The 24,267-nt window shown below is 45.2% G+C and overlaps 2 protein-coding genes across 4 annotated transcripts; one reads left to right on the plus strand and one right to left on the minus strand.

Moving 5' to 3' along the window:
• The first annotated feature begins 185 nt into the window (after positions 1-185).
• Positions 186-13,186, plus strand: BLZF1 (basic leucine zipper nuclear factor 1). Of its 2 annotated transcripts, none has more exons than XM_038757707.1 (7): positions 186-365; positions 1,504-1,572; positions 4,398-4,858; positions 6,645-6,844; positions 7,549-7,677; positions 9,420-9,639; positions 11,783-13,186. In XM_038757707.1, the coding sequence occupies exons 2-7, from the start codon at positions 1,542-1,544 to the stop codon at positions 11,966-11,968; spliced, it is 1,227 nt and encodes a 408-aa protein (XP_038613635.1). In that variant the 5' UTR covers positions 186-365; positions 1,504-1,541; the 3' UTR covers positions 11,969-13,186. The 2 variants fall into 2 exon arrangements, with proteins under 2 accessions (XP_038613635.1, XP_038613636.1); XM_038757708.1 differs by having other exon boundaries at positions 187-365; positions 4,401-4,858.
• A 70-nt stretch (positions 13,187-13,256) lies between these two features.
• CCDC181 (coiled-coil domain containing 181) lies at positions 13,257-23,836 on the minus strand. 2 transcript variants are annotated; one of them, XM_038757705.1, is made up of 6 exons: positions 23,686-23,806; positions 18,372-18,508; positions 16,469-17,473; positions 15,498-15,644; positions 14,256-14,410; positions 13,257-13,841 (listed from the first exon to the last, which is right to left on the minus strand). In XM_038757705.1, the coding sequence occupies exons 1-6, from the start codon at positions 23,708-23,710 to the stop codon at positions 13,679-13,681; spliced, it is 1,632 nt and encodes a 543-aa protein (XP_038613633.1). In that variant the 5' UTR covers positions 23,711-23,806; the 3' UTR covers positions 13,257-13,678. The 2 variants fall into 2 exon arrangements, with proteins under 2 accessions (XP_038613633.1, XP_038613634.1); XM_038757706.1 differs by lacking the exon at positions 18,372-18,508 and having other exon boundaries at positions 23,686-23,836.
• Positions 23,837-24,267: the final 431 nt, after the last annotated feature.

The raw sequence follows: 24,267 nt of genomic DNA on the forward strand, positions 1-24,267 counted from the left end.
ACTTTTTTTTATATACATAAGGTATTTGTTAAGCGCTTACTGTGGGCCAGGCACTGTTCTAGACGTTGGGGTCTAGATGTGGGTAGGTGTTGTCTTTGACATCCGTCTGTTAGGTGACAGAGACAGTAATTAACATCTCTGATTTATCCCCGTAATATTCGCTTTTCAGGAGCACAGACTGCATCCTACGCTGTTTCTGCACATCCCTCAAGGGGCTTGAACTGAACTTCGCACAACCTACACACTCTAAAGCATCACTGACTTTTCTCCTCGAATAACCTATTACGGATTTATCATCAATGAACAAACCTAAACTATTGACTTTTCTCCTCAAATAAATTATTACGAACAGTGTTCGGCACATAGTAAGCGCTTAACAAATACCAAAATTATTATTATGGATTTATCACCAATGAATGTGTCTAAACTTTTGACGTTTCTCCTCAAATACAAGATAATCAGGTTGGACACAATCCCTGTCCCACGTGGGGCCCCCAATCTTCATCTTTCAGGTGAGGTAATTGAGTCCCAGAAAAGTGAAGTGACTTGCCCAAGGTCATAGAGCAGACAAGTGATGGAGCAGGGATTAGAACCCAGGTCCTTCCGACTCCAAGGCCCATGCTCTATCCACTAGGCCTTGCTGCGTCTCAGACACTTGTTCATTCATTTAATTGTATTGAGCACTTACTGTGTGCAGAGCACTGTACTAGCCAGTCAGAAGGAGGAGGTTAAATCACTGCGATCAGCTGGAGCAACAAGTATTTATTGAGCACAGAAGATATTCATTCATTCAGTCGTATTTATTGAGCGCTTACTGTGTGCGGAGCACTGTACTAAGCACTTGGGAAGTACAATTTGGCAACATATAGAGACGGTCCCTACCCAACAGTGGGCTCACAGTCTAGGAGGGGGAGACAGAGAACAAAACATATTAACAGAGTAAAATAAATAGAATAAATATGTACAAGTAAAATAAATAAATAAATATAGTAATAAATACGTATATACTGAAGGTTTACCGGGTATAGAGCACTGTACTAAGCGCTTGAGAGAGCATAATACTACAGCGTCGGTGGATATAATCATAGTAAGCAATGAGATTTTTCACCTGTTCTGGCCAAAAATGTTTGTCTGGAAAGCAAGAGTATATCTCCTGACAGCGTCGGTGTACACAATCATAGTAAACAATGAGATTTTTCAAGATATCAATTAAAGCCTACACAGATTGGACTGTGGAAAGAAGCTGGACCATCTTGATGCAGATATCATCAGTCAAATGTCAGCTTGATGGCTTTGTTGGCGATTAGGTTGACACCAGGGTGATGATGTCCACACTAGGCCACTTCATCTAGCTCCTCCATAGAATCTGTAAATTCCTCCCTGTGAGAGGCATGGGAAAAGTTGGCATTTCCAAAGGTTCTGAGAAAGCAGCGGGTCTTTGCTGGTTTCTATGTTGTTCCATAACTGTAGCTCCTTAATTTTTTATATGTCTGGATTTTGCAGTGATTAACCGAAAAGGCAGCTGTCCAAGATAAGGAAAAATGACTTCCCTGGGGAGTGTGGAAAGCAAAGGTAAGTGTACGTTCAGCAAATAAATGAATCTTTTTATCCTGAAAGTCACAGTGTTAAGCACTTAGTACAGTGCTCTGCACACAATAAGCGCTCAAAAAATACCATTGATTGTGGAGGGATGGCTGCAGGCTGAGTGGAAAAGGTTGAATTTCCAAATTCATGCTCTAGATGATGATAATAATTGTGGTATTTAAGTGCTTACAATGGGCCAGGCACTGTACTAAGCGCTGGGGTAGATACAAGCAAATTGGGTTGGACACAGTCCCTGTCCCACATGGGGCTCACAGTCCATTTTACAGATGAAGTAACTGAGGTACAGAGAAGTGAAGCCACTTGACCTTCTGACTTCCAGGGCCGTGCTTTATCATTCATTCATTCAATGGTATTTATTGAGCGCTTACTGTGTGCAGAGCACTCTACTAAGCGCTTGGGAAGTACAAGTCAGCAACATATGGAGACAGTCCCTACCCAACAACAGGCTCACGGTCTAGAAGGGGGAGACAGACAACAAAACGCCATGCTGCTTCTCTAAAAAGCACTGCACAGAATATATATATATATATATATATATATAAAATGTATATATGTATATGTATATATATCAACTAATGGTGCAGCAAAAAAAAGAATAAAAGAGAAAGTTTAAAGTGACCAGTATGGTGCAGCTGTTTCCCAGCGCTTATGTATATACCTTATGTATATAAGGACATATCCTCCTTCAAGGGGGTTTCGTTTTTATAAAAAGGCCACAGCAGTAGTTGCATAATAAGAAAAGTAGTTCTTTAGAAGGGAAATCTTAACCTCTTCCCTTGACCTATCTCCCCCCTCCCCCAACCCCTTTACTCCCAGACGTGAAACAGCAGTTGGTATTTCTTTCGGATTGGGGAAAAGCCAGAGGACCATAAAGTTAACAAGCTGTGTTCTTTTTCTTCTTTGCTATAAATAATCCAGAGAGGCAGGAGCAGTGTAGATGTATATAGCCTAGTAGTAATTATTTTGTCTGGTCCCTTCAAAGGCCTGGAAAGATAATTTAAGCCTTACACCTTTGTTTTAGTTGAGGAAACATTACTCATGATCGTAAGGATGATTCAGGAGATGTAAAAGTATCGTGTAGGCTGCAAATTGTATTTGCGTCGTAGGTTACTTTTGTTGTGAGGAGGAAATAAGGCAAGATCAAACGTTGAACCCTTTTTTTATGGTATTTAAGTGCTTACTATGTGCCAGTCACTGTATGAGCACTGGGATAGATACAGGCCGAACAGGTTGGACAAAGTCCACATCCCACATGAGGCTCACAGTCTTAATCCCCATTTTACAGATGAGGGAATTGAGGCACAGAGAAGTGCCCAAGGTCACACGGCAGACAAGCCGTGGATTAGAACCCAGGTCCTTCTTACCCCCAGGGCCGTGCTCTATCCACTAGACCACACTGCTTCCCCTTACATTTCCATTAGCCATAACGTGATGTCGACATACAATGGATTAGTGGTAGCGGCTCTGACGTTGCCCTCCTAAATGGTCATAATATCTCACTTCTAATGCTGTAACAAGCAGATATTAGTTCCTTTAGATAGAACCTAACAGCACTTGGGAATTACATTGAATTCATTTACTTGATATGCTTGGGTGGAAATATTCCTAATGAATCTACTCAAGGGAAAAAAGCATGTGTATAATTGTTGTTTGCTAGGTGTTTGCTTATGTCTGCCAGTCTGTTGTTATTCTCCCAAGTGCTTGGAACAGTGTTTTGCACACAGTAAACTGTACGCTCCTTGAGAGCAAGGATTGTGATTGTGTCTTCTCTGTTGTCCTCTCTGAAGTGCTTGGTACAGTAGTTGCTTAATAAATACTATTAATTATGAATACTATTAATTGGCTGATAGTCTGCAAAGTTAGCCGTTAAAGACCATTTTATTAAGCCCTGTCCTTTTGTGGCTACCTGTGTCAGCCTTGCATTTGGGCTTTCAGGTAGAAAACAGGGCCAAAAAAGGATGTTAGGAAGTCGCCTCCTGGGCCCTGTGACTCTTGTAAAATACTCAGTTGGGAAGCTGGCGTCCATCTTAAAGATAATGCAGTGGAAATTCCCCTTACAAGTCCTGACTTGTTCCCATACTTTCGGGATAAGACACCATCTTCAGTCTCCTTCCTGAACCCTCAAATTTGCCGTTGCCTTGAGAATTAAAGTCCAAATGCTAGTCTAAGATAGGGGTTGGTTAGTTGGAGGTGGGGGGAGAGCGAGAGAGAGGGAGGGAGTTTTCCTACCCTTCATGTATCAGCCAGATGAATCACTGAGATGTATTCAAAGCTGCCTTTCACCCGTTAGCCCTTTTTATAAATAACTGCAAAAATGAAAACTTCTCCAGCACCTTATGATTCAAAACCTGATCCATTTAATCCAGTGAAGCTTCATATGTCTTGAACAAAGACTGGATTTTAAGTAATATTGCTATATGTGGTTTTTTGTTAAGCGCTTACTATGTGCCAGGCACCATACTAAGCGCTGGGGTGGATACAAGCAAATTGGGTCAGACATGGTACCAAAAACTCGACAGTTTAACCCGAGTGCCCCTTGTAAAAAAATGCTTGAAAGGAGGATTCAGAGCTGTTACTTTAAAAAGGGCCTTGTGCTCTGCAGCTTAACTGGGCAGACACATCAGTCTCAGGGAGTTGGTGTCCTTTGAGTTGGACATTTGGGAAAATGTTCCTACTTTTGCGTTCTTTCAGAATTCCCGAGCAGAGCCTGCCTGCATGATGAGTAATCGTCTTTCTCTCTCTCTCTTTTTCTCTCTTTCCCCCTCCCCACCCCTACCACCACCAACGGTCAGCAGTCCAGCCTCCTCCGGTCCCCATCCGTGGCGCGGGAGATGGCATGGAAACAGAGCCGCCCCCAAAGTGCGTGGAGACGCCGAGCGGGATCCAACCGCTGGGTCGGCCCGGCCTGCGGAGCCCTCGGAAGAAAGCCGGGCCTCCGCCTTCCCCGCCTCCCCTTGGCCCAGGCGTCCTGCGGCTCGGCCAGGCCCCGTCCCACAAAGCAGTGGAAGTGGAAGCCGTGCGCATCGTGGTGCCCAGGGCCGCGGTCACCCATGAGGTCCCGCCCAGAAACGGGAAGGTGGCCAAGCCCCTGGGGCACCACAAGGGTGACTTCCTGGGGGCGTCGGAAGGTGTCGTGGACCCCCGAAAGGAGCTGCAGGAGCTGAAGGGTGTGGTCGAGAAGCTCAGGAACTCGGAAAAGCGGCTACTTCAGGACAAAGAAGGGCTTTCCAACCAGCTACACGTCCAGACGGAGGTGAGGATGGTCAGGAGGCTGCCCCTTCCCAGCCTCTTGACACCTTCGCCAGACGGCTCCGGCTCTTTGCACATCTTGGCAGATGGCGTTCCGCTCTTCTCCCTGCCCCTATCCCAAATCTCCCACCCCCGGGGCCCATGAAACTTTCACCACTTCTGCCCAACTCTGCCCGTGACTTCAGATAGTAGGGTGGAGGGTGAGTAGGAGAACCCCCGGCTGGCTCAGTGAGTAGTGAATTGCTAAAATATTTGCTTCTTAGTAACTCAGAATGGTTTTACATCTGTTACCTCATTTTTATCCTCATAGGATCCATGTAAGGGAGGGAGAAACATATTTATTACTCTATTTATTTATTTATTTATTTATTTTGCTTGTACATTTCTATCCTATTTTATTTTGTTGGTATGTTTGGTTCTGTTCTCTGTCTCCCCCTTTTAGACTGTGAGCCCACTGTTGGGTAGGGACTGTCTCTATGTGTTGCCAATTTGTACTTCCCAAGCGCTTAGTACAGTGCTCTGCACATAGTAAGCGCTCAATAAATACGATTGATTGATTGACTGATTGAGAAGCATTATTACTATTATAATTTTTCCTCCCTAATAGTTGGGGAAACTGAGGTCCAGAGATTTCTTCTGGACGCAAGCTTGTGCTCTAGACTGTAAGCTTGCTGTGGGTTAGGAATGTGTCTGCCAATTCTGTTGTATTGGACTCTCCCACATGCTTAATGCAGTGCCCTGCACATGATAAGAATTCGATAAATACCATTGAATAATGTCACCTGAAATCACCCAGTTCATGGGCTAGAACAAGTAGTTCTGAGCCGTAGCCCAGGGCTGTAGCCACCAGGCCCTGTAATTTTCAAACTAAATATTTCAAAGCAAAACATTTGCAATTTAACTCTTTGGAAAATATTTTAAAAATCTTTGTATCTTTTTACCTTTATCTTTTTATCGTCTTTTTGATTGTCAGCGTGTGGATGAATGTGACATTATCAACATGTGGATGGTTTGCAATTTAAAAATTTTGATGTGAGATCTAGTGTGTAAAGAACAATAGCTATTCAAATAAAGAGGACTTGTATTTTCCTGCTTTATGGAGCTCGAAGTCAAAGGTGTGTGTTAATGAAGCCAAATATATATGTGTATCAGTTTAGTGAGGGATAAAATGAAATCTAATGAAATTAGAGTGGTAACTTATAGTGAAATCTAACTTCCTCAGATACCCAGCTTCACTGGGACCTTAATCCTTATCATCAATCAGTCTTGATTGATTATAGTCAATCAGTTTTCAATCAATCAGTTTCCTTACATTAACAAGACTATGTAGTTTCAGTCACGGAGAGGAGACTATTTGGGTTCCATTGCCATAATATAGACCTATAATATATATATTAATATATATAGAGACCTATATATATATATATTGCCATAATATAGACCTCTCTCTATATATATAATATATATGTATATATATGTGTGTGTGTGTGTGTGTGTGTGTGTGTGTGTGTGTGTGTGTATATATATATATATATGTATATAGGTATATTGTCTATACATTACTCTGTGTCAAGTACCGGGGTAGATTTGAGCTAATCAGGTTGGACACAGTCCATGTCCCACATGGGACTCAGTCTTAATTCCCAAACTGAGGCCCAGAGAAGTGAACTGACTTGCCCGGAGTCACCCAGCAGACAAGTGGCAGAGCCAGGATTCGAACCCAGGCCCGGGCTCTGTCCAGCGGGCCACGCTGCGTCTCTGAAGCTTGTCTTCGTCTTGCTGTCCTGCAGGTGAACCGGGAATTAAAGAAGCTGCTGGTGGCGTCTGTCGGGGACGACGCGCAGTACCACTTCGAGCGGGTGGCTCGGGAGAAAAACCGGTTGATTTTAGAGAATGAGGCCCTGGGCCGGAACACGGCCCAGCTGTTGGAACAGCTGGAGCGGATGTCCATCCAGTGTGACGTGTGGCGCAGCAAATTCCTGGCCTGCAGGTGACTGGATAATCAGTTCAGTCAAAGACCCTGTCCTACATGGGGCTCACAGTCTGAGCAACTCTAGTTCTAATTGGCCCTTCCTAATCTCACTAGGAAAACCAAAACTGATCATCTCTCCCAGCACAAAGCACATATTTAGCGCTTAGTGGATACCATCATTATTATTTTCAGAAACCTTGGATGGGTCCAGAATAAGATTGAGGCCCACCTACCGTTAAGCAATCAATGGTATTTATTGAGCACTTACTGGGTTTAGAGCACTCTACTAAGTGCCTGGCAAAGTACGGTACAACAGAATGAATGGACAACTTCCCTGCCTACAGTGAGTTTACAGCCGAGAGGGTAAAGGTCTGCATGTAGACGTGGCTTAACCCAGTAGCCATCTGTGGCTCCTTTTTGTAGATTAAATATTGGCCTTTAAATCTGACCCTTTCATCAGTACAAAATTCATGAAGTCTTTTTAAAGTGATTAATAAAAATTCTGCCCCTTCAGAAAAGGGACGTTTTAGGCCTATTTCATGGCACGTTCCGGGAGATTTTGAAGGTGAATTAAACTGTTGTAGTTTCATGACGAACGTGCTCACGGTTGGTGTTTCCACCTTGCAAAAGCCAGTTCATCCAAGGAAGTGGTTGGGGACACTAACCTTTAAACCTGTCGGGGCCTCGCCTAGTGACCAGATTTTCGATCTTATCTTTTCCAGGGTTATGGCAGACGAGTTGACCAACGCCAGAGCCGTTCTTCAGCGTCAAACCAGGGAAGCCCACAGCGCAATCCAGGATCTCCTGAGTGAACGGGAACAGTTTCGTCAGGAGATGATCGGTACCCAAAAGTATGACCCATGGGGGCTCCCTCTCCCTCCCTTCTCCCCTTCCCCTGCCAACTGCCAACAGCTGAAGCTGGCCTGCCCGCTTTTGTTTTCATTATCGAAACTACCATGTAAGGGAGATGAGTGATGTGATAATCTACCTCCGGCACATTCTGCTCTGGGTTGTCAACAATATACACCAGCCCTGACCCCCAGCCCGGTCAGAAGCCCCCGAGGCAGGCAAGTCACACAGAGAATTTCAGGCTTTGGGTCTTTCAGAGCCAATCATGCTTTTCATTCATTCAATCATATTTATTGAGCGCATACTGTGTACAGAACACTGTTCTAAGTGCTTGGGAAGTACAAGTCGGCAACTTATAGAGACGGTCCCTACCCAACAATGGGCTCACAAGTCTAGAAGAGGGAGACAGAAAACAAAACAAAACGCGTAGACAGGTGTCAAAATCGTCAGAACAAATAGAATTAAAGCCATATGCACATCATTAACAAAATAAATAGAATAGAAAATATGTACAAGTAAAATAAATAGAGTAGTAAATCTGTACAAATATATACAAGTGCTGTGGGGAGGGGAAGGAGGTAGGGCGGGGGGTATGTGGAGGAAGGCTTTTCCCAAAAGCCTACCAAATTAAGGTGGGGTTTAGTCTGTCAGTTATGGTATTTAGCACTTTATGCTAAGCACCAGGATAGATACAAATGTAATAATGGCTATGGTATTTGTTAAGCGCTAACTGTGTGTCAGATGCAAGATAATTAGGTGCCACACGGGCCTCATACTCAAGTTGGAGGGAACCCCATTTGGAGTTGAGGGGATTGAGGCCCGTAGAAGTGAAGTGACTGGCCCAGGGTCACACAGCAGGTAAGTGGCAGAGCCAGGATTAGAAACCAGGTCCTTGGGCTCCCAGGCCCCTACTCTTTCTACTGGGCCACGCTGCTTTTTGATAACAGAACAGGTCAGACACCACCCTTGTCCCGTATGGGGCTCATGATACAGCTGGCAGTAGACATCAAAGTAAGGGTGATGGATTTACATATCTCCCTTCGTTTCGACTCCCACTCCACAGGCTGACATCTCCCGGCAGCCTCAGGGACAAGAAATTCTAATCAATCATATTTATTGAGCGCTTACTGTGTGCAGAGCACTGTACTAAGTGCTTGGGAAGTACAAGTTGGCAACATCTAGAGACAGTCCCTACCCAACAGTGGGCTCACAGTCTCAAAGGGGGAGACAGAGAACAAAACCAAACATACTAACAAAATAAATAGAATAGATATGTACTCCCTCCAGCCATTTCAGTCGTGAGCAGTGGGACGGGAGGTCCATTTGGGGTGTAAATGGAGAAATATGTAAATGGTGTGTGGCATACGAACAAGGACCCTTGGGATAAGCCAGGCTTAGTCCTAGGAGATGAAGGCCAAAACTTCAGTTCCCTCATCTGTAAAATGAAGACTGTGAGCCCTATATGGGAAATGGACTGACTAGCGTGTATCTACTCTAGTGCTTAGTACAGTGCCTGGCACATAGTAAGCACTTAACATATACCACTTAAAAAAAAATAGCCAGTCTCTTAAGGTTCAGTCCTATTCAGGCTACGTGATTAAGACATCACTGGTTTTTGTTATATAAGCTACAGACCCGCTTCTGCCCTCCATTTCGTTAATGAAAAGCAATTACCACTGGGGCTTTGTTTCCCAACAGTTATTTCAACAGTGTAATGTGGATTTTTTTTTGTATGTGTGTGCAGATTACTAGAGGAGCTATTGGTTTCCCTGCAGTGGGGTAGAGAGCAGACCTATTACCCTAATGCCCAGCCCCACAGCACTGCAGAGCTGGCAGCAACAAATCACAAGTTGGCCAAAGCAGTGAACTCACATCTCCTGGGCAATGTTGGCACAAAGATTCCTAAAAAGACTCCGCAGCCAGTGGAATTCTGCAGCAGCCCTGCTGAGAAAATGGCCGAAACGGTAAATTCATTCTCTCTCCCTCCCTCCTCCTCTATCGTCCCCCTCCGCCACCTTTTCCCTCCTTCCCTCTCCCCCTCTCTAAAAGTCCCTAAGCCTTTCTGCCACAAAACCATTTTGATTTAGGGACTGCCGCTCGGATCCTGAATCCTTTCATCCAATTCCTTGAGTGTATGCAAGGTGTTTACTCTTGGTAGCCGTGCCACTGCTTTGAAGTTACCTGATTTCTAAATCCCCAGCAAGTGTGGTAACCAGATGACAGAAGTCCGTGGCTGTGGGGGGCAGTGAGCTGAACATTGTAACCGAAAAGAAAGCATTCGTGGTCCCTGGGCTCTCCGTGTAGGTAAAGTTAGTTCAAGGGCTGGTGCAGACCGGCCTCGGCAACAAGAAACAGTGATCGTGCCAACCTGTGGGTGGGCTGTGGGAAAGAAGGTACAAACCTTCTTCTGAGGCTTGTGACCCGGGGCTGCCATCCCCGCCTACCTCGAGCAGCCAGGGATGACCAAAATAGCAACATGGAAGGCTGCAGAAGCTGCTTCAGATTTAGTCAGTGGTGTTTATTGAGCACCTACTGTGTGCAGAGCACTGCACCAAGTGCTTGGGAGAGTATAATACAACAGAGTTGGCAGACATGTTCTGTGCCCACAGCGAGTTTACAGTCTAAGGGACGAGCTTACAGTCTAGAAGAAGAGGCCCTGGGGACTTAATAATAATAATAATGGTATTTAAGTGTTTACTATGTGCCAAGCGCTGTCCTAAGCACTAGGGGGGATACAAGCAAATCGGGTTGGACACAGTCCCTGTCCCACGTAGAGCTCACAGTCTCAATCCCCATTTTACAGATGGGGTAACTGAGGCACAGAGAAGTGACGTGACTTGCCCAAGGTCACACAGCAGATATGTGGCGGAGCCGGAATTAGAACCCATGACCTTCTGACTCGCAGGCCCGTGCTCTATCCACTACGTCATGCCGCTTCTCAACTGCGCCATGATGCTTCTCTGAAAGTGAAGCTACAACCCGAAAAGGGACATCGGTGGAAAAAGCCAAGGCCAGCTGCTGATGGGCCAGCCCAAATGGCTCACGGGTGGCTGAGTCTTGGTGGTGGAAGAATAGAACAACTAAAATTAAATCCATAAAACTTAGGCCAATAAATTATATCGATTGCTCACTAACCACAGGGAAAGATTCGGCACGGCACTGTGACTCCAATCATTTTGAAGTGTTCAAATTTTAAAGACCATTCCGTGCAAATGATATTAAGACTTTAAGGAAATGACAATTATTTGGAACCTAGGTACCAGTTTTCTCTAGTGGGCATTTATTCATGTCTAAATGAAGCTTTCAAATCAGCACCACCGGAAAGAGCCCAGGCTTTGGAGTCAGAGTTCATGGGTTCAAATCCCGGCTCTGCCAATTGTCAGCTGTGTGACTTTGGGCAAGTCACTTCACTTCTCTGGGCCTCAGTTCCCTCATCTGTAAAATGGGGATTAAGACTGTGAGCCCCCATGGGACAACCTGATCACCTTGTAAACTCCCCAGCGCTTAGAACAGCGCTTTGCACATAGTAAGCGCTTAATAAATGCCATCATTATTATTGTTATTATTAAAAGAATGAGTTTTGTGGCCCCCCAGGAATGTTTCTAATAAAAATAGGGAACCATTGTATATAGGCTGCTGATGCTGATGGCCACATCACCGCCGCTTTTGTCACGTTATTTATTGGGTACCCACCCTACCTACTAAACACCACTGCCTTAAGTTTTGAGCCTTCAGAGGATAAGGATCAAATTTGTCTCTCAGGTAAAATGCAACAGGTGCTTAATAACTTTTGCTAGCCATTATATTTGCATCTAGAACGTTCTCTTTGAGCCTGACATTGTGCTTCCCCCTACCTCTAATGGATTCTAGTGTGCGCCTTCTAAATTGGAAGCTCCTTGAGGGAAGGGATTATATCTACTGTTGTCTATTGCACTGTCCCGAGTGCTTAGTACAGGGCTCTGCACTCAGTAGATGGATCAAAATGTTTAAAGGGATGGAATGCGGGAGCAGCCTCAACCTGTACTTTTCAGTTCTATTAGAAGACAGCAGGTGTACATCCTTTAAATGGAAATCTCATCTTTTGCTTTCAACTCTTGTTTCTATTAGGTTCTGCGAGTTTTGGATCCAGTTTCCTGTTCCAGTGGGTCGTCGGAAGAACCATTTTCCAAGTCCACTCCAGCCACCTTCCTGGCTTCCAAAAAAAATATTGGGCGGTTTCACCCATTCACCCGATATGAAAATATAACTTTCAATTGCTGCAATCACTGCCAAGGAGAACTTATCGCCCTTTAAAATTATACCACATTTAAGGCAGTTCCTGCTAGGGTTTCGGGGACCTTGTTGTCTCTTTCCTATCATCTAGGTCATTATCTCTTTGCTTTTGGGTGTGGAGATTTTTGCTGGACAGTTGTATCATGCTGTTTTTACTTAAACATTGTATTTATGCTATAGACTTGTTACATGCTTTGGATTCCAGATCCCTAGCTGATTTCTTCTCAGGGTGAGAAAAAGAGGTCATAGAGGTGAGTGAGCCAGCTTTCCAAAGCACAACCTTGGACTCTCAAGGTGATTTCCTGTGTCCAAGCAGTTAATGCGATTTATTTTTTTTCCTCACTGATTCGAAAATTTTTCTGCCCTGAGAGTTAAGATAAATTGCTTATTTATTTTATCTTTTTAAGTCTTCCTAGGTCAGGCTCTACTGTATTACTGACCTCTAGCTGGTCAGGTTTTTGGGGGGGTTTGGTGCTCCTATTAAAATCAAGGTTGTAGTGATGGTAAATTTCAAAATGAGAGGCAGGAGACAGTCATGAAAAATATCTCCTCTGCTGGATGGGAAGAGGAAACAATTCCTGTGTAGTGCTGAATGGGCTCTTGTTTGGTGAAGGTGCAACTTGAAAATGAGAGAGAGAGAGAGAGAGAGAGAGAGAGAGAGAGAGAGAGTGTGTGTGTGTGTGTGTGTGTGTAAGCGAGATTTGTGCAAGGGAATCTTTTTGCAAGTGGATGGAAGGATAAAGAAAAGGAGCAAAAGACCTTGGCGTTTTGTTAGCTCTGAGAGTTGCAGTATTTGGCAATAATACACACCTCAGAAAATGTTTGGCCAATTCATTATTATTATTATTATTGATATCCTGGTTTGGGCTTTCACAAAGTTCGTAGTAAAAATGTATCCAAATGTGTACATTTGAGAATTGTATAGCATATTGAAAATGTTTTGTAAAAACATAAAACGGCCATCTGAAGGCCTAAGAAAACTATCCCTTCATTGGAAGCTTTACGAAATTGCTACTTTTTCCTACTTTAAAGTGGCCCCACCTATGCGCCTATACCATATCTTGCAGATCTGTTGCAGAAGTGCCTGCCAGAGAGACTTCCAAGTCTGATTAATGTTCTGACTGGACATGAGTTTTGTGCCACTGAGGAAAAAACAAAACAAAAAAACCATTTCTAGGTGCTGCATTTGCTGTAACTCAAGCTGGCAGCGAGCAATAAAATCCTCTTCCTACTGTATCCTGAATGGTAATGATGTTGTGATTATATCTTCTTGAATGCAAACTGCTGGCCCCCTTAATTGGTTTCCTACCCCTGCTATTCCTTTAGCTATATGCCCTCAGGGTAGCAAGAAAAAAATCATTCAGTGGGTGACAAGAAAAGAATATCATGGGCATTTGTATCTACTCCAGCACTTGGAACAGTGTTTGACCCATAGCACTTAAATACCATGGGGCAAAAAAAGGGCCCTGGTTATGCTACGTGACATCTTGTGTAGCATGGAAAGGGAAGAAGCAAGAAGTTGATAAAGATCAATTCCCTTCTGTTGCCGTCCAGAAAACTACTGTGTAATAAGTTAAAGTCATTGGAGAGAGGGTGACAGGTCACTACTATTTGGATAGTGAATGATTATTTTTTACTCAGTATACAAAAAAAAATTACTCAGCCTGTAAGCTTAGGAGGGATATCTATTGCCATGAAAGAGAACAAGTATTGGGTGGAGGTCTGAGTTCTTCAGCTGTGTTTGTCGGTGAACCGAAAGGCTGTCATTTCCGAAAAGGCGCTTAAGATGTGCTGGAGTTGTTTCACTCGTCTGGCTTCTATCCGGTGCCGTCTGGCTTGCTCTCTGGCGGCCTGTTGCTCTGCTTGCTTTTCCACTCGTTTCCTCCTTAACCATCTAGAGAAACAGGATCCGGTTTGTGAATATAGAGAACGACTTAGACGATACGACAAAAATGGAGATTTGGAGGCCTAAATTACCTGCATCTTGCTTATAACAGACTTTATGAAGTATAGATCTCACCTGAAAATGCTTAACCTCCCAAGCCTGGATGCGTGAGAACCTCAGAGTCTAGTCCCGATTTTGCTGCGGTCCAAATGGATAAAACACTGTATCCATTCTTAACTCTAATTTGCACATTATTTTTTTCCACTGTTGTAGAATAACCACTCGGAAGACTTACAGAATTGAATTCCAGGGCCCCACATTCTTTAGGAGGTTAAACTAAAAATCAGGACAGAGGGGTTTTTGGTTTTTACATGGACGTTTCTCCAATTTAGGTTTTAAATTAGGCCCCAGGTTTGAACTTACTGCTTAAAGGCCCTATCGCGGCTTTCTGCCCCCTTAAGGAAGAACAAACATTCCTCCTGTCGTTTCAGGTCCTCGATCTGTTTATCTTTCATCTGTTCTTCCTGCTTTTTTTTAAGCCATAACCGGAAAGCTTCCTGTGGATCTCTGTTCTCTAGCTGTTTGGAAAAAACAAACTTGTGTTAACATCCCTTTCAATTGAATGTTCATCAAACTCTCCTAGGTTCCTCCTTGCTTCTATACTTAGCTTTTGGTCCGAGGACACCCCATCAGTCTGAGGAGGTAGCCTTGGGCCCAGTTGGGGGATTCAAAACTGTTTTCAGAGTTGTACTTCCCCTTCCTACAAAGAACAGCATGGCCCAGTGGATACAGCACAGGCCTGGGACTCAGAAGAACCTGGGTTCTAGTCCCGCCTTTGCCGCTTGTCTGCTGCGTGACCCTGGGCAAGTCACTTCACTGGGCCTCGGTTCCCTCATTTTCATTCATTCGATCGTATTTATTGAGCGCTTACTGTGTGCAGAGCACTGTACTAAGCACTTGAAGTACAAGTTGGCAACATATACAACTGGCAACAACGGGCTCACAGTCTAGAAGGGGGAGACAGACAACAAAACGTGGACAGGTGTCATTTGTAAAATGGGGATTAAGAGTGGGAGCCCCATGTGGGACAGGGACTGTGTCCAACCTGATTTGCTTCTATCCACCCCAGCGGTTAGTACAGTTCCTGGCCCATCATAAGTGCTTAACAAATACCATAATTATTACGTGGGGCCTGCCTGCCAAGCAACTTATGGAAGCCTGGATCCTGTTGGTGAGCCTGGAAAAATGGTAAAATGGGGAGTAAGACTATGAGCCCAATGTGGGACATGGACTGTGTCCAACCTGATTTGTTGTATCCACCCCAGCGCTTAAAATGGTGCCTGGCACAAAGTAAGTACTTAACAAATACCATAATTGGTATTATTATTACTATTAAATAAACTGCGGCACCAAGTGTAAATGAATTTCAGGTGCTGATCATTTAGCAGACCGACTTTTTTTTAACTCAAACGGAATTCAGTGAGCGCTTACCGTGTGCTGAGCTCTGTACTAAGCACTTGAGAAAGCACAACAGATTATGTAAACCAAATCCCTGCCTTCAAGGGAGCTCACATTCAAGCTACAGGATGCTCAAGAGGACTTCTGAGGCTGCACTATGAATCAAGATATAGAATGGATGCCTCCTTAGCCAGCTCTTTTACATACCCTGCTGTTCATGTCTTCCATCTCCTTTGCTCGCTGGATTCTCCTCTCTTCTAGAACCTGTCCTTTTTTCTTCAGCAGCCAAGCTTTGAACACCAACTCATTCTCTTTTTTCTTCATCTCCTCCTCTTCTCTTTTCCGCTCTTCTTCCTGTTGGAAAATTACAAAGGTATGAATGAAATCACAGTAGGTAAAACAAGGTCCGTTCGGAGACGGGGTAGAGAGTCAAAAGTTTTGAGTCTGCCTTTCCTTTGGGATCTGCCATCATGGAGGATCAGGCCTTAAATAGCATGGAAAGGCCATTGGCCAGAGGAATCTAGACTGTAAGCTCATTGTGGGGAGGGACTGTGTCTGCTAATGTGTCTGTACTAAGCGCTTAGTACATGCTCTGCACATAGTAAGTGCTCAATAAATACGATTGATGATGCTAATTCTGTTGTATTCTCCCAAGTGCTTGGTACAGTGCTGTGCACATAGTAAGCACTCAAATACCACTGACTGATTAAATGGTGACTTTGTGTCAAACACTGTTCTAAACACTGGGGTAGAACAAGTTAATCAGGTTGGGCACAGTCTCTGTCCTGCAAGTACAATAATAATAATAATGATGGCATTTAAGCGCTTACTATGTGCAAAGCACTGTACTAAGCGCTGGGATCTCACAGTCCAAGTAGGAGGGAGACAAGGGAACAGAGAAGTCAAGTGAATTGCCCAAGGTCACACAGCAGACAAGTGGCAGAACTGGGATTAGAACCCCGGTTCTGATTTCGAGGCCCGTGCTCTAACCACTGGGCCGCAGCTTCTCTAACGTACGACCCTGATTATGTAAACTCAAATTCCTGTAAGTGACCATTTAGTCTGCCGATGGGGAATTCCCGCTGGAGCGGCGATTTCTTTCCCCTTCAGATTGGCACTTCCAGGGGGACAGAGTTCTCTTACAGCCCCCGGGGCCCGTGACCGGCTTCTGCTCTCACCGCTTTCCTTAGCTCTTCCTTCTGGAGCTCTAGCTGCCTCTGCCGTTCTTTCTGTCGGGGCGAAAGGCAGTACGTTGAGTTGACGGAGGAGATGCTGGCCGATTTGGCCCGGCGAGGAGATTTCCTGTTCCCACCGCTCCTTGCCGTGTTGACCGCGGAGCTTGGGCGATGCTTGGGATTGGACGCAGGCTGAGGGAAACAAGCCAGCGGCTCTCCCGAGGATGAGAAAACATTGAAGCGTCGACGGACTGAAGGTCTGTCTTTTCTAACCCGCCCTGGCCCTTTAGCAGTTGGGCAGGAAGAGCGGGGAGCTTCCTCCTGAGAAAACGTTTTGGAGAAAGGCATCCCAATAGGAGGCAGGAAGCCCTGGCTCTCCACATCTTGCAAATTCAAGAGTTCAAACTTTCCAGATCGCTCCACGAGGACCTGTCCGTCCTTTAGACTGTTGTTGCTGCTGCTGCTGCTGCCGTTAGTAAATGAAAGGAGTATGCTTTCGGGGCGGATTTCATTCGAAATGTGCAGCTGGGAGATTTTCCCAGAGACGTCCCCCTCGATTTCAGAATCCTTTGTCCCCAAGTCCGTGCCTTCCGGAGGAGGGGGCACTTCCAGGTCGACCAGTTTCTCTTTGAACTTGAGCTTTCGTTCTCGATTTTCATCCACTGGCTCTTCGCTCTCCAGGAGCCTATTGGCGAGGATGACCTTCTCCGAAATGTACCGCTTGGCTTCCTCCGCCTCCTCCTCTTCCTCCTCCTCGTCCTCCTCGTCCTCGACGTTGTCACTTTCCAGCTTGGACTCTTGGGAGGAGTTTTCGCTTTCTGAATCGGATCCGGGATCCGAAGATGTAAAGCCCGGCCCGGAGAGGAAATCGTTTCTCCTTGGGAACGGCTCATCCTTCATTTCTCCGTCGTGACGTGGGGGCCGTTGTGCAAAGTCTCCGCTTCTCTCCTCCCTTCTGGATTTTGGGTTGATATCCACTTTCATATCCTCTTCCGCCTCGCCGGGGATCTAAAAGGAAACCAGGTTCTTTAGCGTACCTGAGAAGCCTGCCGAACTGCATATATAAACTTACACAGCACACAAATATTAATTCAATATAATTGATTAAACGCTCGGGAGTTTTGGGGTTAAGGCTCCTGCAGTCCTTAGGAGTGGAAGTTCCTCGTGGGCAAGGAATCAGTCAGCCAGTTAATCCTATTTATTGAACATTGGCTATGTGCAGAGCACCCTATTAAGCGTTTGGGAGAGTACAATATAACAGACACACTGCCTGCCCACACTGAGCTTACAGTCTAGAGGGAATGTGTATTCTGCTTCTGTTGTGCTTCCAGAGAGCTCAGTACAGAGCACTGCACTAATGTAGGGGAGCTCAATAAAATATTTTAAGCTCCTTGAGGTCAGGGATCACACCTCCTCCAAGAGGCCCTCAGGGATTGTGTCTACTTGGTTGTACTCTCGTAAGCACTTAGTACAGTGTTCTGAAATCAAGAAAACCAGAAGGACCTGGGTTCTCATTCCAGGTTTGCCAATTGTCTGCTGTGTGACCGTTGGCAAGTCACTTCACATCCCTGTGCCTCAGTTCCTCATCTGTAAAGTGGGGATTATGACGGTGAGCCCCATGTGGAACATGAACTGCGTCCAACCTGATTAGCTGATTACCTTGTATCTACCCCAGTTCTTAGAACAGTACCTGGCACATATTAAGCAGATCGTAGTCTCTGGACTGTAAGCTCATTGTGGGCAGGGAACGTGTCTGTTTACTGCTGTACTCTCCCAAGTGCTTAGTACAGTACTCTGCACACAGTAAGTGCTCAATCAATATGACAATAAATGAATGAAAGCACTTAATACCACAAAAAACCAGGGGTACACAAGCTTAATGGGTATCAATAAAAATAACTGGTACCTCAGTGTTGCCACTGTGCTGTGTTTCTTCTTCATTAATGAACCAGTCCAGATCCTTTTCAAAGTCATCTTCATATTCTCCAGTTTCCATGGAGCAAGACCCTCCCCTTTCATTCATTCTGTCGTCTTTCAAGAATTCTACAGGATGGAAAACAAACTATAGTACATGATACATGCCCACAAGAAAAGTGTCTGGGAGAAATCCTCCCCAACTTTGTAATTAACTAGTGGCATTTATTGAGCATTTCTATGGGCAGAACACTGTCCTGAGCGCTTGGGAGATTATAATACAACAGAGTTGGCAGTCACCTTCCCTGCCCACAATGAATTTACAGCCTAGAGGGACTTGGGTGTCTGCCCCCCGGCCCCCGCCATTAAAATGTAGACACTGAGCAGATGATGTGAGAGAAACATGTCTACTCCACCTCCCAGAAAGGGAAACAGACAAATCCCAGTTGAAAATCAGGGCCCTGTGATGGTAAAACCTGTTCCACTCTTTAGATGTTCACCTGGCGACAGGGAGGAGGAGAGCAACCTCCCTAGTAGCCACGTCGGCCCCTTCGGCTGGAAATAATCAATCAATCAATCAATCAATCGTATTTATTGAGCGCTTACTATGTGCAGAGCACTGTACTAAGCGCTTGGGAAGTACAAATTGGCATCACATAGAGACAGTCCCTACCCAACAGTGGGCTCACAGTCTAAAAGGGGGAGACAGAGAACAGAACCAAACATACCAACAAAATAAAATAAGTAGGATAGAAATGTACAAGTAAAATAAATAAATAAATAAATAAATAGAGTAATAAATATGTACAACCATATATACATATATACAGGTGCTGTGGGGGAGGGAAGGAGGTAAGACGGGGGGATGGAGAGGGGGACGAGGGGGAGAGGAAAGAAGGGGCTCAGTCTGGGAAGGCCTCCTGGAGGAGGTGAGCTCTCAGCAGGGCCTTGAAGGGAGGAAGAGAGCTAGCTTGGCGGATGGGCAGAGGGAGGGCATTCCAGGCCCGGGGGATGACGTGGGCCGGGGGTCGATGGCGGGACAGGCGAGAGCGAGGTACGGTGAGGAGATTAGCGGTGGAGGAGCGGAGGGTGCGGGCTGGGCAGTAGAAGGAGAGAAGGGAGGTGAGGTAGGAGGGGGCGAGGGGATGGACAGCCTGGAAGCCCAGGGTGAGGAGTTTCTGCCTGATGCGCAGATTGATCGGTAGCCATTGGAGGTTTTTGAGGAGGGGAGTAATATGTCCAGAGCGTTTCTGGACAAAGATAATCCGGGCAGCAGCATGAAGTATGGATTGAAGTGGAGAGAGACACGAGGATGGGAGATCAGAGAGAAGGCTAGTGCAGTAGTCCAGACGGGATAGGATGAGAGCTTGAATTAGCAGGGTAGCGGTTTGGATGGAGAGGAAAGGGCGGATCTTGGCAATGTTGCGGAGCTGAGACCGGCAGGTTTTGGTGACGGCTTGGATGTGAGGGGTGAATGAGAGAGCGGAGTCGAGGATGACACCAAGGTTGCGGGCTTGTGAGACGGGAAGGATGGTAGTGCCGTCAACAGAGATGGGAAAGTCAGGGAGAGGACAAGGTTTGGGAGGCAGAATAAGAAGCAGAATTGCCTAGTGGTAGAGCCTGGACCTGGGATAAGAACCACTTGTCTGCTGTGTGACCTTGGGCAAGGCACTTCTCTTCCTCGGTGCCTCAGTTACCTCATCTGGAAAACGGGGATTAAGTCTGTGAGCCCCAAGTGGGACAGGGGCCTGATTCGCTTGTATCTACCCCCGCGTTTAGTACAGCGCCTGGCACAGTAAGCACTTAAATACCATTTAAAAAATGAGAATAATGAAAGTTTTCATCACAAAAGACAGGCAGAAGTTTTAACACTGGTTAGGTTTCTAAAGGGATTTAAATACGAAGGATAAGAGGGCTGAATAACTTAAAAAGCTGACATGCATTCCAATTCGTATACAGTAGTAGTATACATTAAACGTTTACTGTGTGCAGAGCACTGTACTAAGTGCTCAGAGACAGTACCCAGGTGGGAATTAGACATGGTCCCTATCTCTCTTCAAGGCCAATTTATTACCCCGATGACTCCAATCGATCAATTCATTCATTGTCATATTTATTGAGCGCTTACTGTGTGCTCCTTGTGGGCAGGGAACATTTCTATTTAGACATTTCTTTTAGACTGTGCCCAATGTTGGGTAGGGACTGTCTCTATATGTTGCCAATTTGTACTTCCCAAGCGCTTAGTACAGTGCTCTGCACATAGTAAGCGCTCAATAAATATGATTGATTGATTCTACCCTGTTATATCGTACTCTCCTGAGCGCTTAGTACAGTGCTCTGTGCACAGTAAGCACTCAGTAAACACAACTGAGTGAATAAATAGTGTTGCTTTTCTCTAGCTGCCTTGAATGACCAGTTTTCTCCCTAGGAAGAGTCTTAATTCACTTTGCCAGGCAGCCGAAATAGCAATCCCTAGAATAAGTTCTCGGGGAGAGTCCCGAACTTTTCAGCAAATGGCAAAACAAGGTTCAGGCGGGCTGGGAAATACAGAAGAGGATAGGGTAATACACGCGGCATGATCATCATCTGTTTAAAAACAGCCCCATTTATTTGAAAATGGGACGTCCAAATCGAAGTGCTAATTCAAGTAGGCCGTGAGTGTGAGATGAATCAAGTTAATTTTTTTAAAGATTAATTTGGACTGAAAGTTCCCCACTAGACTGAAACCTCTGAGAGCTGGGATGGCATCTACATAGCAACCAGTCAGTGGCATTTATTGTCTGCCTACTTTGAGAAAAGCAGAACTCTGGGAGAGAACAATACAATAGAGTTGGCAGACTCGCTGTACCTCAGACTCCTCTATCTCATGGCTGACCCCTTGGCCACATCTAAAACTCCCTCTTCTTCCATCTATGACAGATCACCACTCTCTCCACTTACAAAACTCTCCTAAAAATCACATTTCCAAGAAGCCTTTCCGGACTAATTCCTCATTTCCCCTACTCCCTCTTCTTTCTGGGTTGCTTATGCATTTGGATTTGTACCTTTTAAGCACTGGCTATTCACTCCACCCTCAGTCTCGCAAAACTTATAAACATATCTGTAATTTATTTTAATGCCTGCCTCCCCTTCTAGTCTGTAAACTCCTTGTTACTGAACTCTCACGAGCACTTAGTAGGGTGTTCTGCACCTAATAAGCACTCACTAAATATTACTGTTTGACTAATCGAACGTTTTTCTTTTAATTCTAAAAACCTGCTACTCGATTCGAGATTATGAGAGTGTTTTTAAGACTGTCTCTTGAGCCTTACTGAAATGCGTCACAGGATTTAACTCCCTTCAGCCCTCTCAATTAAGCTTTATCCCTGGAGCATTGTACATGATTCTCACTCCGGGCAGTCTGCTGAAAGAGTCATTTTCAAAGATCTATGAATTAAATGCTAATAGTATTTTCTTGTATTTTTATTTTACTAGCTAGTTCAAGCAATGCACACCTTAGCCCTTTAGTAGAGTAATACAGCGGCAAACAGTAATAGTCACATTAAGTACTAATGAAAGTTGCTACTGCCATATTAACAACTCCCTCCTTGTGTACTGTCTAAACGGAGCACCTCAAAAGAGCGATGAGATTAAATTATTTTCAGGTTGAACCAGAATAAGCCATTTATTCATGTCAATTTTTTTTGGAGCCCATTTTAGAAAATACCTGTTTTCCTGTCCAGTTTAAAGTGGTCACTGGCTGCTTGAGAACTATATGCCTAGTGCTCCTGGGATTTCTAATATTTCCAAAAAAAAGGAGCATAAGTTTTTTTTTTTGTCTTTTGCTCGGATTTTTTCTAGAGAAGCAGTATGGTATAGCAGAGAACACATGGGCCTGGGAATCAGAAGGTCATGGGTTCTAATCCCGGCTCCACCACTTTTCTGCTGTGTGACCTTGGGCAAGTCACCTAACTTCTCCGTGTCTCAACTACCTCATCTGTAGAATGAGGATTGAGACTGTGAGCCCCACGTGGGACTGGGTCCAGCCTGATCACCTTGCATTTAATAATAATAATAATAATAGCATTTGTTAGGTGCTATGTGCAAAGCACTGTTCTAAGCGCTGGGAAGGCTACAAGGTGATAGAGGAGCGCTAGAGGAGCAGCGTGGCTCAGTGGAAAGAGTGCTGTCTTTGGAGTCAGAGGTCATGGGTTCGAATCCCGACTCCCCCACATGTCTGCTTGTGTGACCTTGGGCAAGTCACTTAACTTCTCTGAGCCTCAGTTACCTCATCTGTAAAATGGGGATTAAGACTGTGAGCCCCACATGGGACAACTTGATCACCTTGTAACCCTCCCAGCGCTTAGAACAGTGCTCTGCACATAGTAAGCGCTTAACAAATGCCATTATTATTATTATTATTATTATCAGATTGTCCCGTGTGGGGCTCACAGTCTTAATCCCCATTTTACAGATGAGGTCACTGAGGCACAGGGAAGCTAAGTGACTTGCCCAAGGTCACACAGCTGACAATTGGCAGAGCTGGGATTAGAACCCATTCCTTCATTCATTCAATCGTATTTATTGAGCGCTTACTGTGTGCACAGCACTGTACTAAGCGCTTGGGAAGTACAGTTTGGCAACATCTAGAGACGGTCCCTACCCAACAGCAGGCTCACAGCCTGTAAGGGGGAGACAGACAACAAAACAAAACATATTAACAAAATAGAATAAATATGTACAAGTAGAGTAATAAATACGTACAAACATTCATTCCTTCAATCGTATTTATTGAGTGCTTACTGTGTGCACAGCACTGGACCAAGCGCTTGGGAAGTACACACTGGCAACATCTAGAGACGGTCCCTACCCGACAGCGGGCTCACAGTCTAGAAGGGGGAGACAGACAACAAAACAAATCAACAAAATAAAAGAAATAGAATAAATATGTACAAGTAAAATAGAGTAATAAATATGTACAAACATATTCATTCAATCGTAACCCATGACCTCTGACTCCATTTCCACTGAGCCACGCTGCTTCTCACAGTGCTTGGCGCATAGAAAGCGCTGAGCAAATACCATTATTATTATTGTATCAAGAGTCGAAAAAGCACTTAGAGCCATGGATTATGCAGCCACAGGGCTGCAATTGAAAATGATCAGGCTCCAGAGGGCCACTGTATCCAGGGATCAGATTTCACAACTAACAGGTTGCAACTGAGCAGGGTTTTTTGTTTTTTTTTTTTTTTGCACCCAAAGTGTGAAACCCACGTATGCATTTCCTCTCTCCCTTCCCACTAGCACCATCACCCCCTGGGACTGACCTCTGCCCTCCATTCCTTTCTCCATCCTCTGCGCTCAGAAGGCAGGATTTTCCGTCTTCCTTTTCCAGCTTGGCTCAAGCCACGCAGGCCTGGATCTCGTTCCCATGGCAACGGAGGTACCCCACCCCCTTCCATCCGGGCCTCTCACCTGCCCGGGCCAGACTTCCACGGCGCATGCGCGTCAGCGGGCCGTTACGTTCACCTCTGCCGGCGGGCGGCTCACCTGTCTTGCTCGCGCGCCCAACTCTCGCGAGAGAACGGGCTCTGCTGTTTCCATGGAAACGGCAAAGCTTTCCCCCTCAGGCCGCCTGTGGGCTCAACCGTCATTTGCGATCGTTTCCCCTCAGGTCGAAAGAGGCAGAAGAACTTTCCCTCCTAAAATAAGCTAAAATAAATACTTTTGAATGCATGAAGCTCGGACCTACCCGCTTGTCTGCTAATGTGACCTTGGGCAAGTCACGACGTCGCTGTGCCTCGGTTACCTCATCTGTAAAATGGGGATTAAGACTGAGCCTCATGTGAGACAGGGACTGTATCCAACCTGATTACCTTGCATCCAACCCAGCGCTTAGAAGAGTGCCT

The sequence above is a fragment of the Tachyglossus aculeatus genome, chromosome 16, assembly GCF_015852505.1.
Source record: "Tachyglossus aculeatus isolate mTacAcu1 chromosome 16, mTacAcu1.pri, whole genome shotgun sequence".
NCBI lineage: Eukaryota > Metazoa > Chordata > Mammalia > Monotremata > Tachyglossidae > Tachyglossus > Tachyglossus aculeatus.

Bases quoted from the DNA above. Each gene is read 5' to 3' on its own strand.
- BLZF1 (XM_038757707.1), top strand. From the start codon at position 1,542: ATGACTTCCCTGGGGAGTGTGGAAAGCAAAG. The intron at 4,859-6,644 runs GTGAGGATGGTC...GCTGTCCTGCAG, and splicing joins AGCTACACGTCCAGACGGAG to GTGAACCGGGAATTAAAGAA. The intron at 7,678-9,419 runs GTATGACCCATG...ATGTGTGTGCAG, and splicing joins GAGATGATCGGTACCCAAAA to ATTACTAGAGGAGCTATTGG.
- CCDC181 (XM_038757705.1), bottom strand. From the start codon at position 23,710: ATGGAGAAAGGAATGGAGGGCAGAG. The intron at 18,509-23,685 runs GTCAGTCCCAGG...TCCATCCTGTAG, and splicing joins GAAAGGAATGGAGGGCAGAG to AATTCTTGAAAGACGACAGA. The intron at 13,842-14,255 runs GTAAGTTCAAAC...CTGTTTCTCTAG, and splicing joins CGCGATAGGGCCTTTAAGCA to ATGGTTAAGGAGGAAACGAG.